General features: G+C 40.7%; 1 protein-coding gene across 6 annotated transcripts in view; it reads left to right on the top strand.

Annotated features, from left to right (window-relative positions):
• ITSN2 (intersectin 2) overlaps positions 1 to 20386 on the top strand; it is a 217109-nt gene that overhangs the window by 63145 nt on the left and 133578 nt on the right. For all 6 annotated transcript variants that reach the window (XM_077152259.1, XM_077152256.1, XM_077152254.1 and 3 more), the window contains exon 3: positions 11325 to 11417. In XM_077152259.1, the coding sequence (XP_077008374.1) occupies positions 11325 to 11417 (93 nt within the window). The remainder of the gene's footprint in view (positions 1 to 11324; positions 11418 to 20386) is intronic.

Below are 20386 nucleotides of genomic sequence, written 5' to 3'. Positions count from 1 at the left end.
TTAGTATTTCTTATAGGGCAGACCTCTTGTTGACATATTGCCTCAGCATTCCTTTGTCTGAAAATTTTAATCGCTCCGTCAGTTTTGAAGGACAGTTTGGCTGGATACAGAATTCTTGGCTGAAAGTCTTTGTCTTTCAGGATCTTAAATGTATCATACCACTACCTTCTCACCTCCATGATGCAAGTTGAGTAGTCCAAACTCAGTCTTATGTGGTTTCCCTTGTCTGTAGTAGATTGTTTTTCTCTTGCTGCTTTCAGGATTTTCTGCTTCTCTTCACCATTTGACAGACTGATTAGTATGTGTCTTGGGGAAGGCCTATTTGGATTTATTCTATTTGGAGTTTGTTGGGTATCTCTGATTTGCATATTTATGCCCTTTATAAAAGTTGGGAAGTTTTCCCCATTATGTCCTCCACTAATCTTCCTAGCTCTTTACTCTTCTCTTCTCCTTCTGGAACACCGATGATTCTTAAATTTCTACACTTTGTTTTGTCCATCATTTCCCTGAGATCTAGATTCAAATTTTTCCTTTTTTTTTTTGCCATTTTCTCTTTTGTGTGTTTGAAATCAGTTGTCCTATCCTCTAGTTTGCTTATTCTTTCTTCTACCTCTTCAAATCTGTTGTTGTGTATCTCTAGTATATTTTTGAATTGGTCTACAGTATCTTTAATCTCTGTGATGTCTGCTATTTCTCTATTTATTCTTTCAAATTCCTCTTTATGTTCTTCTAGTGTCTTCTTGATCTCCTTTATGACATTAGCCATCCCATTTATTTTGTTTAGTAGAGTTATATGAACATCTTTGACTAGTTATTCTAAAATCTGTGTCCCTTGTGGTGTTTCAATTTGGTCATTAAGCTGGGCTGTATCTGTCTGCATCTTTATACAGTTAGTGATCTTCTGTCTTTGTGGCATGGAAATAAGGTTACTTTGGAAGTTGATTTTCTTCAGTATCCTAAAGCTTTGTATTTGTGGGATGTATGTCGAGCAGGATATGGGGTGTGGGGCAGGGCCAACAGGCGGTGATGGGTTGCAGCACAGGTATAGGCATGGGTTGGGGATGCTACACTGGTGCCTATGAGCACAGAGTGTAGGGGTGTGGAGGTGCAGTGTGGGGGCTATGGGGGCAGGATGCAGCTTAGCCAAGCTTGGAGTGTAGGAGCAGGCTGGGGGACACAGAGGTAGAGTGCAGTGGGAGGCTGTTGGGGGGCTGTGCAGATACATGGGGATTGGTGCACAGGTAGGATGTGTGTGGGCATGTGGAGCATGTGGGTCATGGGTATCAGGGTGTTGAGTACAGGGTACAGGTCATGGCACAGGGAGGGGAGGGCATGGGTGTGTCCTTGCACAGGGTCAGGGGCCTAAGGGGGCTGGGATGTGGGGATGTGGATGCCTGAGTGTGTAGGGGTAGTGTATAGGTTGCAGGGGTTCTGAGATGTGTGCCAGGGGTGAGTGTTGTTGGGTGGGCAGGGTCCTGGAGTGGGTGTGCAGTTGTGGGGTGGGGTTTGGAGCAGGGGTACATGTGTGTACAGGGTGGGGGGGCTATGTAGCACAGATGCATACATGAGCACCTGCCAGTTGTGGGAGCAGGGCACTTGTGCCAGGGGTTGGGAGTGGGACATGGGTTTGCACATGTGTGGGGCAGGGGATTGGGGTGTGTCAAGAGGTTGGTGCACGGATGCGTGGACCCCCAGCAGGAGGATGTGGCTGTGCTTGTATGTGGACCTGTGGGCTGGGGCCCTGGTGTGCACAGAGCTCAGGGGCAGCAGGCTGGAAGTGCCCCTGAGTGGGCTGGGGGGTGGTGTGGCCCAGATGCGCAGGTCAACACTTGTTCAGAGCTGAGGGGCACGGTGTGTGTGCGTGTGTGTGTGTGTGTGTGTGTGTGTGTGTGTGTGTGTGTGCGTGCACGTGTGCGTTCATGGATCTTAGTGCTTAGGTATACCTGTCCAGGGCTCAGGAGGGTGGGGTGGGGTAGGGCGACTGTATGGGCTGGATGTGTGTGTAGTGTGAGCATGAAGGTGAGCGCTGGCAGCCTGGATGTGCAGATGTCTACCTGCAGGGGGCAGAGAGTGGGAGGTGGGGGTCGAGAGGCTGGGCAGGGGTGCCCAGGTATTGGGAAGATTGGTATGAGACTGTGCCCTTGTAAGGGAGAAGTGGGTTGGACTGGGGCAGGCATCTGCACATTTGTGGGATAAGGGTGTGGGGCAGGGATGTGTGGGGTGGGGGTCGGGGCGAAGTGAGGGGGTTGAGGTACATAGGGTGTGCAGGCAGTCGCAGGGCAGGGGCGGCGCAGGTGAGGGTAGTGAATTCAAGGAACACAGCTTGGCTTACTTCCTTGTCCCTGTCTCCTTGTCCATGCATTTCTGAGAGCTCCGGACTTCCATTTCGAATGGGGTGCATTAGGCTATTTGCAATTGCTGCATAGTCTCCGGCTTTCTGCATCTCAGTTCCTTACCTTCTGCAACCAGGGCCGCCGTAAGTGGTGTAGACATCCTCCTGGGTCACTTACACTCTTGAATCACTGTCCCAGTCACCTTCCTGTCACTTCTCTAGTAGTTTCTTGGAACAGGGGTTGTTCTAGTTTGCTAGCTGCTGGAATGCAATATACCAGAAACGGAATGGCTTTTAACAAGGGGAATTTAATGAGTTGCTAGTTTACAGATCTAAGGCCGAGAAAATGTCCCAATTAAAACAAGTCTATAGAAATGTCCAATCAAAGGCATCCGGGGAAAGATACCTTGGTTCAAGAAGGCCGATGAAGTTCAGGGTTTCTCTCTCATCTGGAAAGGCACATGGCGAACGCAGTCAGGGCTCCTCTCTCGGCTGGACAGGCACGTGGCGAATACGGTATCATCTGCTAGCTTTGTCTCCTGGCTTCCTGTTTCATGAAGCTCCCCGGGAGGCGTTTTCCTTCTTCATCTCCAAAGGTCGCTGGCTGGTGGACTCTCTGCTTCGTGGTGCTGCAGCATTCTCTGCTCTCTCTGAGTCTCTCTGAGTCTCTCATTCTCCAAAATGTTTCCTCTTTTATAGGACTTCAGAAACTAATCAAGACCCACTCAGATGGGTGGAGACATGTCATCCCCTAATCCAGTTTAACAACCGTTCTTAACTAAATCTCATCAACCAGGGAGATGATCCCATCACAGTCCCAAATACACAGCATTGAATAGAGACTATTCTACCTTTAAGAAATGGGATTTATATTAAAACATGACTTTTCTTAGGGGGCATACTTCCTTTCAAACCAGCACAGGGGTTAACTCAGTCTATCCTATTCTGCCATCTTCCTGGAACTCTTAAGTCAAGATTCTGTCAGAATAACTATTAAGTAACCAATAAATATTTAAAATTTTCACCATTCTAGTAATCAAATAAGTGGAAAATTAAAATGAAGACTTTTGGGGGGGGGCTTTTAATGACACAGTTTAAAGAGATTGATAATACGCATCACTGGAGAATGTTAAAATATCTCAAACGCTGCAGATGGGAATAGATGGGAATATAAATTGTTAAACTTTTATGAGAGACAGTAAAACATTATGTATCAAAGTTTTAAAATGTATCAGAATTTTAAAGTGTTTATCATTAGACTCAGCAATAACATTTCTTCACATTTGTTAAGTAATAAAATAAGTGTACAAAGATATTGATTTCAAAATTGTTTGTGATAGAAAAAAGCTGATAACTGCTTAAATAAAAAAGAATTGGTAAAATATTTATGACCTTAGACTACTACACAGCCATTAAAACTCATAATCGCTAGACGCCACAGAGCTTTTGTTATATCTGTTTTGTTATATCTGTTATATCATTTGAAGTTAAAACAAAGATGTAAAATATTTATGTATATTTATTTAAAGGTAATAAACCTGTAATATGTTATAAATTGCCTGATTTTGTGAAAATAGCTGAGTTTTCATATCTTCATTAGCACTCAGTCTGTTGTAAAATCATCTTATACAGCTTCTGAAAAACTCCAGAGTATACTTATGAGAGAAAAGAGAAGAGCAAATATTATTTGGAAACTACTTTTGACCTGGTAGACCCCCAGGAGTCCTGGACCACACTTGGAAAACCACTGACATAGTTCTTTATTTGTTAAAGTAGAGAGATGTTTAGGAGATCTAAGTATGAATAATATGATTGTGTAACAAATTTTAATGTAAAATGTACATATTACGAATGACTCATATTCATAAGTAACAGATATATATGATACCCAAATAATTCTGATAGTGAAATTATGGAATTCTTTATTTTCCTTTTTGTATTTTTCTATGTTTTTTCACATTTTTTTGCAATAAGTATATATTATTTAACTTACAAAAAGTGATATAAGTTAACCTTTTAAAAAGGGAAAAAACCCTTGATCTCTACACTTTTAATCTGAACAATGTTGATAGAAAATTAGAATTATTGCTTTTATTATTTTAGACAATAATAATGTTATCAACATGAACACAACCTGATGTTGTTTAAGTTTTCAGAGAATAGCATTCTGTCAGCCTAATTAGTGGAAAGACCTAGGATTTTGTCAGATGTCTCCCCAATCCTATATTTCTCCCCTAATTCTATACTAAAAAACAAAACAAAATTTCCTTTTCCTCTTAAGGGTGTAGAAAGCTACAAAAGAATGTTTTTCCCACCCTAACAGTGAGAAAAAGCCAGATAAACTTAAATTTTCTTGACCTTCCCGAAAGCTATAGTCAAAAGGCAATTGAGTAACCTAACTTCTGCAGAGTGAAAAAACCCTCTCAGGAGAGATGGGGCACATGAACTGTCTTATGTGCTACAGAGATGGAAGGAAGAGGTATCAGTAGCCATTTCAAGTGGATAAGAATAAATCAGTTAAAATTCTAATGAACTATCAAAAGTCTAGTGAGGACTAGAATGTCGGTCTGAGTTTATACTCAGAAGCTCTTTCCTGTGGACATCAAACTGGTGTTCACCAGTCTATTAACTAGTGTCTCACGTAACCATAAAGATGTAGAGTCCAAGATCTGTAGGGCAGGCCGCAAGCTGGCAGCTCCAATGAAGATTCCCAGCAAACTCTCAGGAGAGGCTGACTGGGCAACCATGGAGATATAAGAGCCCAAAATCTGTAGGGCTGGCTGTGAGCTGGCAGCTCCAATAAAGGTCTTCAACGAACTCTCAGGAGAGGCTGGCTGGCTGAAGCAGGAAGAGTGATTGTCTCTTCTGAATATTCCTTAAAACCCATCTGGCGATTAGATTAAGCGTCATTCATTGTAGGAAGCACTCCCCTTAGCTGATTACAAATGCAGTCAGCTGTGGATGCAGCCATTGTGGTCATGATTTAAGTCCATGAAATGTCCTCACAGCAACAGACAGGCCAGCACTTGCCTGACCAGGCAACCGGGCACCACCACTTGACCAAGTTGATTCATAAACCTGACCATGACAACCAGAAAGTCTGGGACAGTGTGAAAAAGACCAGAGGGAGCCCCCAGCTCAATGCTATAGGTACCTGTGGGGGGACAGGCACAAAATACCATGCACTTCCCTAAATTCTATACTCTTATTAAGCAAAAAGACTTAAGCCACTGAGAAAGGGTCAGCAAAGACTATCACCCCAGGGACGCAGGCAAAGACACATTGCTGCTGTGATAAGGATGGAAGAAAAACTCCTCTACCTCTGAGAGGAGGGAAGGGAAACCTTCTTGGGCCTGATATTCTATACCAATCTTAACCAGAGATCTCTACCTACTGGAGGAGTGGCAGGAGAGACCTTCCCAAGACCACCTACAAATACAAGGAAGAGTTTGGATGCCACAGGGCAGAGAAGCAGGAACACTGAGAAATCCACACCCCCAAGGCCTGGCGCACAGGGCCTGCCTAAGACTTAGTGTGGATCAGAACTACAGAGAACACCTCCTGCTCTTAGTAAAAGCCAAACCAAAGAGGAGGTCAGAGTAACAAGCAACAGTTGTTTACCACTGGAGGAGGAGCAAGAACATGGAGGGAAAGCCTCTCGGTGGTGCTGGGAGGAAAGAAAGCTGAACTCTGAAGAAAACCCTTTACCACACCAGCCTCTACCATTAGCACAAGGCAGTGGCTACCTACTCCTAGAGGAATTTCAATCCTGTGAAAGGATCCATAATAACAATACCCAACTCTAGTTAACTGAATAAACTGACTCAACATCCTGCATTAATGGCCTGATAGAATAAAAGGTATGCCCATTTCCAGGCATTAAATACTATTTATCTCAATTTCTACTGTTCTACATGATATCTGGTATTCAATGAAAAGTTATGGCATATAAATAAGCAAGAAAATACAAACTATTGTCAAAAGAAAAAGCAATGAACAGAACCAGACTTGAAATTACCCAGATATTAGAACCATCAGGCAAGTACTTTAAAGTAACTATAATAGATATGTTAAAGGATGTAGTAGAAGAGATAGATAGTGTGCATGCACAGAAAGGTAATTTCAAGAGAGAGATGGAACCTAAAGAAAGAGTCAAATGGAAATGCTAGAAATAAAAAGAAAACATGACATCAGAGATAAAGAATTCCTTTGGGCTCATTAGTAGTGCCATAAAAACAAGGAAAGTATCAGTGAATTTGATATATGGCAGTAGAAATTACCCAAACTAAAACACAAAGGGAAAAAAGAGTGTGTTGGGAGAACCAGAACAAGGTATCTCAGAATTGAAAAACAATATCAAATGGCCTAACAGATGTGTAATTAGAGTCCCACTAGAGATGGGGGGGGGATATATGTCCAAGAATTTTCCAAAAATAATGAAAACATCAGATCCAAGAAGAATAAGAAATCCCAAGCAGGATATATACGAATGAAATAAGGGGAAGAGTGAAGAAGAAAGGAGAGAAAGTATTAAGAACTGTGAAGGATCTGAGATTTTACTGAGTGCCGTGTATCCTGGCAAAAGACATGAGCCTGGCAGAAGACATATCAAGTAGCATGAATTTCATGTTCATGATGGTTTTCTTTCCTACAGAGTGCTTGGGGGGCAATGTGGAGGTGAGCCTGGTTGAATGTTGCACACACAGTGGCTTTGTGTCAAAGCTGAGGATGTATTGAGCTTAGGAAGTCCCTGTGTTTCCTAAACAAGCATATTTGAAAGATAGTCTGGAACAAAAACTGTCAGTGCCTTTGTTCAGAAGACGTACAGAAACATGAGAGGCCCATAGAGAATTATTTCCCAACAATTTCTAAATCTTATTTCTGCATTGTCTTGGCTTCTGGAGAATTTTCAATTGATATTCAATTGATAGCAATCAGTTGGCCACTCTGATTAATGTGACCAACAGAGACTGGGATCAATCCATTTTGATTTGTTTCATGAAGTATTAAATACAGGCTATTTTCAACAAGACTAAAGCAGCAGGTTGGTCTCAGTCTGCAAGTTTTCTCAGCTATGCTCTCCAGGGTCCCCCGTTAAACATATCCCATAAATTATGTATCGACTTGGTCTGAGGCATTAATCCAGGTACAGTATGATGTACTAGCAATTGCACACTCCACCTTGACCTGCAATGAGAAAATTTCTTTAACAACCCTGGCCGGAGAGTTGGAATCTGACCTGAATGTCTTCTAGGGTTGAAGAGGTGTTTTCTTTAACACTTGAAGATACACTTTATTATGTTTTCAGGAGGGAGACAAGTTAATGCCCAACTTCCACGTAAGAACTACAATCTCGAGGGCATACATGATGTGCTTGGAAAGAAAATGTTGTTTACAGTTACTGGGGTTCCCTCAAGTGGAACCTGTGTCGGAAGTGGGGCACAGACTGACAGTACCTTTAATGTGGCCACTCCACTTAGAGTCTGATAAGCCTTGGTGCTCTCAGTTCAGTTTGAATAATTGAGCCTAGTCCTGTTTTTGGAGGGACTACTATATAAAGGCAGCTATTCCAACCTGTCATGATTGTCCAAACCATGGCTGGGTGGAATTCACCCATTACTGAGAATGGGGGTCAGGCAGACTCTGGATGTGATAGGCATAGGAGATGCAGGGGCTGGGATCATCTTTTGAGTTTCTGATAGACTCTTGATAAAATTAAGGGGAATGGCAGTCAAATAGTGGTCAAAGTCATGTGGTGGGGGAGGGCAGAATCATCAGTCATTTAAATCTAAGGTGCTTCTACCAGTTAGAGAGTCGCAGCAGGGTACTGTCCTTGGGAAGGAAGACCCTAGAGAAGTTCTGAAAGATCATTTATGTTCTCCCTCCTCCCAATACCTTTCAGAGTCTAAAATATTTCCTCCCTAGGTGCCCAGTTGTTGCTCTCCATCTTAGCAGAATCTGGAGGTCCCATTTCAATAACTAATATTTCACCTTTTTTTCCAGTCATCTAGAAGAATTAGGTACAAGAAGGACAAGAATTTTTTTTAACATTTTTAAATTGTGAAATATATATAAAGAAAAGTGAAAAATTTCAAAGTACATTTTAAAAAGTATTTATAGAGCACACTTCAAAATATGGGATGGGTTCCAGTTCCACAATTCCAGGTATTTGCTTACACTCTAGGCCTTACTTTTCTTATGAGTGTTTTCTAAAAGAGGCTGTACAATACTTGTCTTTTTGTTTCTGTTTTTTTCGCTCAACATAATGTCCTCAAGGTTCATTCACCTTGATGCGTGCCTCATGACTTTGTTCTTTTCTGTAGCTGCACAGTATCTCGTATGTATAGCATAGTTCGCTCTTCTGCTTCTCAGTCAGTGTACCTTTCAGCCATTTCTGTCCATTGGATTTTATGGATAACGTAGCCATAAACCCCAGTGTGCAAATGTCCATTCAAGTCCCAGTTTTCATTTCTTCCAAATGTGTTCCCAATAATGGGATTGCTTCATCATTCAGCTACCCTATATTTAGCCTCCTGTGGATCCGTTACATTACCCTCCAGAGGGGCTGCACCATTCTACTTCCTTATCAACATTGATTAGGTATACCTTTCTCCACATTTTCTCTAGCACTTGCATCTTTCTGTTTATTTATTTATTTTGAATCTGTGACAAGGCTATCTTTGTAAACCTTAACCAGAATTAACTTGAATCCTCTAGGTCTCCTTTTTAGCCAAGCTGCCACCACAAGAGTATACCAACCAGGTCTGTTGAGGGTTGCTATTATGGAAAATTAGGATGCATCATGCTCAGGAATAGTCAGAGCAGAATCCCAAATGTTCAAAATGGATCTCTATATTCCCTATGACCTCCCCATTCCCATCTCTTCAGCCCTGATCATTAGCCAGGATGTAGCCAAGAGGTGGTGAGCCCTTTCTGAGATCATTCAGTGATCAAACTGTGTTACTTTAAGGTATGTGGACCAGGAGCAGGTAATGAAGTAAAATCAGACTGTGTGCATTGTTGAGTAGCTTTTGTGCTAAAAGTTGAACCATTGTCAGAGTGCAAATGGTCCAGTAAGTAAAAAACATGACAGATTCCTTTCAAGGGCCACAGTGGTAAAGGCATTGCCCTCTGATTGGTAACCTGAAAAAGTGTCAGTACTTTGAGGTACCACCATAACCTGAGAAAGGGATCAAGGGTCCAGAATTCTCAGTCTGCTGGGATCCAGAGGGGGAATGTCCTGTGCGAGGAGACCTCTCCCACCATAAGAAAAACAGGAGTCACAAGTCTGGCAAACAGTTTTATCCTCTGTAACAGAACCATTGAGACACACGTGAGCAGCAGCTTGATTTCAGTTGAAATCAGGAAATGGACCCTTGTAAATATTTTGGGTATCTGTATAAGTCACCTACACAATTAGATTATCAGTCACAGTTGTTTTCAGTTTGTGACCTCAAAAGAGGTTGTCTTTAATCTGTCTGTCCTTTTCCAAGTTGCAAATCAAACTGCTCAGTCATCAGTATCAGGTCAAGAATCTTGAGTTTTGCCTAATGAACAGAAAGACCAATCTCCTTTCAGTTTTTTATAACCATCTCTGAGACTGAACAATCACTGCAACTTAGCCAACAGACAACAGCTTTTAACTTTTCTGAACCATTAGTTTAGGCATTTAGGAGAACTTCTGAATGAAAGTTTCATTGATCCAGTAACTTTGCTTCAGATACTGGATTAGGGGATAAAGTATTCCCTCAGAGAGATAACTGCCACTTTTCCCGTACAAAGCCAAGTTGTTACTGGGGCCAAGCTTGCTGTGTCCTTATATAATTTCCATTTGACAAGGCTTTTCGACTCCTTCCCACATTGTTCTTTGTGGAATTCAAGTTGACCCACTCTAAAATGGGAATATCAGACTGGAAAGGCACTAGGTCTCCATGGGCCATTCAGTTTCCACAAGAGCTCAATAGCTTTTTCAAAAAAAAAAAAGGTGTACCTGGCACTGTGTCAGGTAAGCCACTAGTCCAAAACCCCAGGGGATGCCTCCAGGTGAAGGTTACTCCCCCTTTGCTAGAGGCTCCAGTTAGCAAGATCATCAGTCACAGAAACTTGTGCAATCTACAATAACCCAAAGAGTTCTGTTTTGTTGGGTTTTGGTGAAGGTGTTTAGTTAGTAGTAGTGTATCAGTGTTAATTTCTTTGTTTTGGCAAATGCACCATGGTTAGGTAAGAGGTTAATATTAGTGGACTTTAGTGAAGAGTATATAGAAATTCTGTAGTACTTTGCACCTTTTTTCTAACTCTAAAATTATTTCAAAAGTAAAAGTTTACCTAAAAAACAAAATGGCTCTTCATAACTTCTGTGGTATAGTTCAGAATCTTGAGTATGGAACTAAAGAATCCTTACAATTAATTCCAGCCTACCTATTTCTTACCACTTTCTCACACTCACACAGTGCTGAAGTTGGTCTACTTGGTGTTCTTACAGCATCTTGTGCATGCCTTGATGTCTCATGCTGTGCCCTTTTCTTGTGAAATGCCCTTATCCCACCTTTGACGTGGCAAAATCAAACCAAGCTTCAAGGCTCTGCATAAGTCTTACCTTTCATCCTTAGCAACTTCAAACTCAGTATAAGCACAGCTTTTTGTATATAGCACTGTTTAGGATTCTTCACAGGCCGAGACTGTAAATGCTAGTGATTGTTCTCTAGAGTGTGAATTCCTTGAAGATGGGAGTAATATGTTATTCTTGTTTTTATTGCCAGTATTTACCTTGTTGCCTATTCCAGTTAGTGGTATACAGTAATTGTTCAGTGTTGAGTGAGTGAACGAGGGAAGGGCTTTAGCACCATCCTGTACGTAGTGATGAAAGAACTTCACTCAGACGATAAGGACTTTCATAAATTGATATTTGTGATTTCTACTTACATTTTAGAATTATATTTTGAACTTTCTCATATATATACTATAATTTCTTTGTCCTTCACTTATGTTTTAGGAGGGCCAAATGTGTGGGCTATCACCTCTGAAGAACGGATGAAGCATGACAAGCAGTTTGATAACCTCAAACCCTCAGGAGGTTACATAACTGGTTTGTATTTATAATGTATTATATTTTATTTGTGAATTATGCTTCTTTTCTCATAGTATCTTCGAATTAATTGTACTAATTAAATTTTAATGCGGTTTTATTGATATATATTACGTACTCACATGCCATGTAATCATCCAAAGTAGTTCATGGTATCATCATATAGCTGTGCATTCATCATCACAATTGACTTTTTTATTATTTTGTGAAAAATAACATATATTCAAAAAAAAGCAATAAATTTCAAAGCATACAGCAACAATTAATTTAGAACAGATTTCAGAGTTTGGTATGGATTACAGTTCCACAATTGTAGGTTTTCACTACTAGCTACTTCAAGACACTGGAGACTAAAGGAAATAATATTATTAAAGTGATAAAATATATATCAATCAAAAATAATAATAATAATAATAAAGGTACTTTCCTAATTACAAAAAAAAAATAATGAAGGTACTTTCCTAATTACAAATATATATATATATATATATATCAGTCAATCATAGGGAGTTCCAGGAAGATTGCTGAATAGGGTAGATCGAGTTTAGCCCCTGCTCCAAGGAAAAGTTAGAGAAGGAATGAGATGGCGATTTAGGAGCGCAGCTGACCTGGAAGAGCCTTCTACACCAGTAGGGCAGTCCTGGTTGCAGAGGCTGAGATGCTGAAAAGCAGAGAACCAGAGCCTAAGGCGGAAGCACGAAGCTACAGAAGTGCATGGATGGGAAGATGGGACTAGGAAGTAAGCCAGGCCCCATTCCTTGAAGGCACTACCCTCACCAGCACAGCCCTGCAGCCCATCACTCATCCCACACCTCATGCACCTGAACCCCAAGTGCCCCCGCCTCACAACCCCCAGCACATGTACCCACCCCCTACCCCAAGTGCAGCCCAATCCACCTTTTCTGCACCCCTCCTGGGTACTACCTCCCCCTCCTTGCTCCTTGCAGGCTGTTACTCCCTGCAGTGCATAAAGACTGCAGCTGCAAACCTCCATACCCAGGAGTGATGGTTTGAAAGGATGTATGGACCCTAGAAAAGCCATGTTTTAATCAAAATCCCGTTTTGTAAAATGGCAGAATAATCCCTATTCAATACTGTATGTTTGAATCTGTAATTAGATCATCTCCCTGGATATGTCTCCCAATCAAGAGTGGTTGTTAAGGGCCACGGTGGCTCAGCAGGCAAGAATGCTTGCCTGCCATGCCAGAGGACCCAGGTTCGCTTCCCGGTGCCTGCCCATGTTAAAAAAAAAAGAGTGGTTGTTAAGCTGGATTAGGGGAGAAGTGTCTTCACCCATTTGGGTGGGTCTTGGTTGGTTTACTGGAGTCCTATAAAAGAGGAAACAGTTTGGAGAATGAGATATTCAGAGAGAGCCAGAGAAGAATGACATAGCCACAAGAGGCAGAGAGCCCACAAGCCAGCTACCTTTGGAGATGAAGAAGGAAAATGCTTCCCGGGGAGCTTCATGAAACAGGAAGCCAGGGAAGAAGCTAGCAGATGATGCTGTGCTCACCATGTGCCCTTCCAGCTGAGAGAGAAACTGTGACTGTGTTCTCCATGTGCCATCTCACTTGAGAGAGAAACCCTGAACTTCATCAGCCTTCTTGAATCAAGGTATCTCTCCCTGGATTCCTCTGATTGTACATTTCTATAGACTTGTTTTAACTGGGACATTTTCTTGGCCTTAGAACTGTAAACTAGCAACTTATTAAATTCCCCCTTTTAAAAGCCGTTCTGTTTCTAGTATATTGCATTCTGGCAGCTAGCAAACTAGAACACCAGGCTACACCTGCCCCCTTGTGCATTAATTTACAGCACATCTAGACTTGCACACACCCCTGGCCTCTTGGAACATCAGTTTATGGCACTCCTAGACCCGTGCATGCACACAGGCCCCAGTCACACCTTCAGTTCTGGGAACATCAGTTTATGACATTGCTAGACTCACTCATGCACATGGCCCTCAGTCACACTTCCCAACTCTGAGAAAGCGATGGTCTGCACAGCCAGGTCACATCCACCCCCAGCCTGTGAAGGCATAAGGTCAACACACTGCCATAGCTCTGCATGCACACAAAGGGCCCTGCTCCCTAGACCAGTACACACCAGGGTTACGCCTCCCAGACCTGAGTACATGCACAGCTGAATCCTTCCTGGTCTCTGGGTGCCCACGTTCACAAGTAGCAGTGTAACATCCCCAACCTGTGCCTTATACCTGTGCTGCAAAGCATCACCATGCTGTTGTGCCCCACCCCGTACCCAGCATCCCGCTGCACATCCACCCCGCAAACACAGAGCTTTAGATTATTGAAGGAAATCAACTCCCAAAGTAAATCAATCAAGATATTTACATGCAGGAGGATACGAGCCAAGATGGCAGCTTAGTGAGTTGTGGGATTTAGTTTGTCCTCCAGAGCAGCTAGTAAATAGCCAGGAACAACTGCTGGGGCCATGGCAGTGACTGGATGCACAACGTACCCCAGTCTGGACAAGCTGGACCGGCTGCGAGCCCACCCAGAATCATGATTTCCCCAAGCCGTGGCAGCCAGCTCCTCTCCCCCACAGGCTGGTTCCCAGAAAGGAAAGGAAAGAGACTGTACTAGCAGCAAGGGGCTGAGCACAACCAAGCTCCAGTTGTGGAATTAAAAAATTATGACTACTAAAAATAGAACCCCAGCTCAGCTGAACCTCAAGTAGAAGCTGAGGTTGCTGGCTTTAGCCCCAGCACAGAGGGGACAGGGCTGACAGAAAAAGAAAAAAAAGCACAGAGGTTTTTTGGATCGGACAGCATAAAATACTTGAAAGGTCTGGGCCCTGAAGGAAAAGAGGGGCACATAGGACCTGGAGATACACAGAGCAACATACCAACTTAAGTTCTTGATTGGCAAACCCAAGGAATGGGGTTCCTGCTTGGAAAAGGATTTTTCTTTTCTTTTCATTTTTGTGGCTATGTTTCTATAGCTTGACTGCCGTTATATACAGCTGCAGGGTTTCTCAGGCTCCAACTATCCCAGGCATGGGCAGAATTAAGCATGTTTGAGAGTTTCACTGGAACTTGTACCTTCCCCAGGAGAGAGGTAGGGCCCAGCTCGGGTGGAACCCCTCCCTCAAGGAATTCAGACTCCAGGGTCTGGAAAATTGAAGTGATTAAAGCCAGCCTACAACCTCTCCTCTGTCTCAACCATGCCCCCAGCAGGGAGAGTCTGCTGAAGTTAAAGGTACCACATCACCTTATGCTGGTGGGTCCCAACAGACAAGCACCATGTACCAGGCAGGTTAGAAAAAACACAGAGTCCAGAGGCTTCATAGGAAAATCTCACCCTGCTGAGTCTTACCCTCAAGGAATAGTGACACAGTTGACAACTCCTGAGAGAAGTCCAGTTTGGTATGGGAAATCCTGACTGGGGTCTGTAATACCTAAGTAGACCCTCCTAAGGGCGACAAAGAAGGCACCATACAGGCAGGGCAAGAAACAAGAAAATAAGAACTGAAAAACTCTGATCCGTTACATGAGGTCTAAGCTAGAGGTCTAGAATAAGCTGAACTGAATGTCAAAGAACAGATAGACAACAAAGTCACCCAGCAAGGAAATCCTAGGTAAAAAAAAAAGCGGAAACAATCTCCAGAATAAATTAATTAAGGAAATTATATGCCTAGAAGCCAGCAAAAAATGATGAATCATACTAGGAAAATTGACGATATGGCCCAGTCAAAGGAACAGACCAACAATTCAAATGAGATACAGGAGTTGAAACAATTAATTCAGAATGTTCAAACAGACATGGAAAACTTCATCAAAAATCAACTCAATGAATTGAGGGAGGATATAAAAAAGGCAAGGAAGGAACAAAAACAAGAAATCAAAAGTCTGAAAAAACAAATCGCAGAACTTATGGAACTGAAACACAAGGTAGAAGAGATGAAAAGAACAATGGAAACCTACAATGTTAGATTTCAAGAGGCAGAAGATAGGATTAGTGAACTGGAAGAGGGGACATTTGAAATCTGACAAGCAAAAGAAAATATGGGGAAAAGAATGGACGAATATGAGGAGGGACTTAGGGAATCGAATGACAGCATGAAGTGCACGAATGTATGTGTTGTGGGTGTCCCAGAAGGAGAAGAGGAGGGAAAAGGAGGAGGAAAACTAATGGAGGAAACTATCACTGAAAATTTCCCAACTCTTATGAAAGACTTAAAAGTACAGATCCAAGAAGTACAGCGTACCCCCAAACAGAATATATCCAAATAGACTTACTCCAAGACACTTACTAATCAGAATGTCAGATGTCAAAGAGAAGAGAGAATCTTGAAAGCAGGAAGAGAAAAGCAATCCATCACATACAAGGGAAGCCTAATAAGACTTTGTGTAGATTTCTCAGCAGAAACCATGGAGGTGAGAAGACAGATGATATATTTAAATTAATAAAAGAGAAAAACTGCCAAGCAAGAATTCTATATCCAGCAAAATTGCCCTTCAAAAATGAGGGAGAAATTAAATCATTTTCAGGCAAAAAATCACTAAGAGAATCTGTGACCAAGAGACCAGCTCTGCAAGAAATACTAAAGGGAGCACTAGAGACAGATATGAAAAGACAGGACAGAGAGGTGTGGAGAAGAGTGTGGAAATGAAGACTTATCAGTAAAGGTAAAAAGAAGGAAAATTAGATATTTTGTATAAAATCTAAAGGCAAAATGGTAGAAGAAAGTACTGGCCATACAGTAATAGCACTAAATGTTAATGGAATAAACTCCCCAATCAAAAGACATCGACTGGATTAAAAACAGGACCCATCTATATGCTGTCTACAGGAAACACATCTTAGACCCAAGGATAAACATAGTGAAAGATTGGAAAAAGATACTTCATGCAAGTAACAATCAGAGAAGAGCAGAAGTAGTTGTACTAATATCCAACAAATTAGACTTCAAGTGCAAAATAATTAAAAGAGATAGAGCAGGACATTATGTATTAATAAAAGGAACAATTCGACAAGAAGACATAACAAATATAAATATTTATGCACCGAGCCATAATGCTCCAAAATACATGAGGCAAACACTGAAAACACTGAAAAGAGAAATAGACACATCTACCATAACTGTTGAAGATTTCAACTCCCCCCCTCCACCAATGGACAGAAAATCTAGACAGATGATCAATAAAGAAACAGAGGATTTGAATAATACAGTAAATAAGCTGGACTTAACAGACATTTATAGAACATTACACCCCACAACAGCAGGATACACCTTTTTCTCAAGTGCTCATGGATCATTCTCAAAGACAGACCATATGCTGGGTCACAAAGCAAATCTCAATAAATGTAAAAAGATTGAAATCATACAAAACGCTTTCTCAGATTATAAAGGAATGAAGTTGAAAATCAATAATAGGCAGAGGACCAGAAAATTCACAAATGTGTGGAGGCTCAGCAACACACTCTTAGACAACCAGTGGGTCAAGGAAGAAATTACAAGAGAAATCAGTAAATCTCTTGAGACAAATGAAAATGAAAGCACTACATATCAAAATTTATGAGATGCAGCAAAGGCAGTGCTAAGAGGGAAATTTATTGCCCTGAATGCCTATATCAGAAAAGAAGAAAGAGCAAAAATCGAGGAATTAACTGTCTACTTGGAAGAACTAGAGAAAGAACAGCAAACTAACCCCAAAGCAAGCAAAAAGAAAGAAATAACAAAGATTAGAGTAGAAATAAATGAAATTGAGAACATGAAAACAGTCGAGAAAATCAAGAAAAACAGAAGTTGGTTCTATGAGAAAATAAGATTGATGGACCCTTAGTGAGGTTGATAAAAAGAAGAGGGAGGATGCAAATAAATAAAATCAGAAATGGAAGAGGAGACATAACCACTGACCCCACAGAAATAAAGGAGGTAATAACAGGATACTATAAGCAACTTTATGCTAATAAACTCGACAATGTAGATGAAATGGACAACTTCCTAGAAAGACATGAACAACATTGACTCAAGAAGAAATAGATGACCTCAACAAACCAATCACAAGTCAAAGAAGTTGAATCAGTCATTAAGAAGCTCCCCCAAAAAGAAAATTCCAGGACCAGATTGCTTCACATGTGAATTCTACGAAACATTCCAGGAAGAATTAGTACCAATCCTGCTCAAACTCTTCAAAAATAATCTAAGAGGAGGAAAAGCTACCTAACTAATTATACCAAACCAACATCACCCTCATACCAAAGCCAGACAAAGATACTACAAAAAAAGAAAACTACAGACCAACCTCTCTTATGAATATAGATGCAAAAATCCTCAACAAAATTCTAACAAATTGAATCCAGCAGCACATTAAAAGAATTATACACCATGACCAAGTAGGATTCATCCCAGGTATGCAAGGATGGTTCAACATAAGTAAATCAATTAACGTAACACACCATACCAGCAAATCAAAGCAGAAAAACCACACAATCATCTCGATTGATGGAGAAAAGGCATTTGACAAATTTTAACATCCTTTCCTGTTGAAAACACTTCAAAGGATAGGAATAGAAGGGAACTTCCTCAATATGTTAAAGAAAATATATGAAAAACCCATGGCTAACATCATCCTCAATGGATAAAAACTGAAAATTTCCCCCCTAAGATCAGGAACAAGACAAGGATGTCCTTTATCACCATTGGTACTCAACATTATGTTGAAAGTTCTAGCCAGAGCAGTTAGACAAGAAAAAGAAATACAAGGCATCCCTTGGAAAGGAAGAAGTAAAACTCTCAGTGTTTGTAGATATGATACTATATGTCGAAAAACCTCAGAACTCCACAGCAAAAGTACTATAGCTAATAAATGAGTACAGTAAAGTGGCAGGTTACAAGAGCAACACTCAAAAATCTGTAGTGTTTCTATACACAAGTAATGAACAATCTGAGGAGTGTCAAAAAAATTCCATTTACAATTGCAAGCAAAAGAATAAAATATTTAGGAATAAATTAACTAAAGGGACAGAAGAATGGTACAAAGAAAATTATAAGAAATTGTGAAAAGAAATCGCAGAAGACCTAAATAAATGGAAGGGCATACCATGTTCATGGATTGGAAGAGTCAATATAGTTAAGATGTCACTTCTACCTAAATTGATTTAAAGATTTAATGCAATACCAATTAAAATCCCAAAAACTTACTTTTCAGAAATAAAAAAAAACAATAACCAAATTTATCTGGAAGGGCAGGGTGCCTCAAATAGCTAGAAGTATCCTGAGAAAGAAAAATGAAGTGGGAGGTCTCATGCTACCTGACTTTAAGGTGTATTATGAAGCTACAGTGGTCAAAACAGCCTGGTACTAGCATAATGATAGATATACTGACCAGTGGAATCAAATAGTGTTCAGATATGGACCCTCTTATCAATGAACAATTGATATTTGATAAGACAGTCAACTCAACTCACCTGGGACAAAACAGTCTCTTCAATAAATGATACCTAGAGAACTGGATATCCATATGCAAAAGAATGAAAGAGGACCCATATCTCACACCCTATACAAAAATGAACTCAAAATGGATCAAAAACCTAAACATTAGTACTAATGTTCAAAGAAAATTAGTACTGTTCAAAGAAAATGTACAGAACTATCTTATAAATCTTATAATAGAAAGTGGTTTCCTAGAGCTTATACCCAAAGCAGGAGCATTGACAAAAAAGAAAGGAATGGGAACTCCTCCAAATTAAACACTTTTATGCATCAAAGAACTTCATCAAGAAAGTAAAAAGACAGCCTATGCAATGGGAGACAATATTTGGAAACAATATATCAGAGGTCTAGTATTCAGAATGTATAAAGGGATTGTTCAACTCAACAACAAAAAGACAACCCAGCTATAAAATGGGCAAAAGACTTGGACAATTCTCAGAAGAGGAAATACAAATGACAAAAAGGCACATGAAAAGATACTCAACTTCCCTGGCTATTAGGGAAATGCAAATGAAAACCACAATAAGATATCATCTCACACTCACCAGAATGGCCATTATCAATAAAACAGAAAATGACAAGTGCTGGAGAGGATGTGGAGAAAGAGGCACACTTATCCACTGTTGGTGGGAATGTCAAATGGTACAACCACTGTGGGAGGCAGTTTGGTGGGTCCTCAGGTGGCTTAATATAGAATTGCCATTTGACTCGGCAATACCATTGCTAGGTATCTACTCAGAGGACATGAGGTCAAGTCCACAAATGGACATTTGCACACCAGTGTTTATAGCAGCATTATTTACAATTGCGAAGAGATGGAAACAGCCAAAATGTCCATCAATAGATGAGTAGCTAAACAAGCTGTGGTATATACATATGATGGAATATTATGCAGCTGTAAGAGAATAAAATTATGAAGTATGTAACAACATGGATGGACCTTAAGGACATTATGCTGAGTGAGATTAGCCAGAAACAAAAGGACAAATACAGTATGGTTTCACTGATATGAACTGACATTAGTGAATGAACTTGGAGAATTGCAGTTGGTAACAGAGACCATCAGGAGATAGAAATAGGGTAGATATTGGGAAATTGGAGCTGAAGGGATACATATTATGCAACAGGGCTGATTGTAAAAATTCAGAAATGGACTGCACAATACTACCTAACTGTAATACAATAATGTTAGTACACTGAATGAAGCTGAATGTGAGAATGATAGAGGGATGAGGGCTGGGGGCACAAATGAAATCAGAAGGAAGGATAGACAATAAAAACTAAGTTGGTATAATCTAGGAATGCGTAGAGTGTACAATGATAGTGACTAAATGTACAAATTAAAAAGTGTGTTTGCATGAGGAAGAACAAAGGAATGTTAATATTGGAGGGTGTTGAAAATAGATGGTCATTCATATTTTAAAACTTTAACTTATGTGTGAGACTAAAGCAAAAAATGTTTATTTGGTACAAAATTTATATTTTGACTAGTGCATCTCCTAATGTAATTT

This window comes from Tamandua tetradactyla, chromosome 3 (genome assembly GCF_023851605.1).
Source record: "Tamandua tetradactyla isolate mTamTet1 chromosome 3, mTamTet1.pri, whole genome shotgun sequence".
Lineage (NCBI taxonomy): Eukaryota > Metazoa > Chordata > Mammalia > Pilosa > Myrmecophagidae > Tamandua > Tamandua tetradactyla.
The sequence above is the reverse complement of the archived record's forward strand: the minus strand, read 5'-3'. Positions and strand labels throughout refer to the sequence as shown.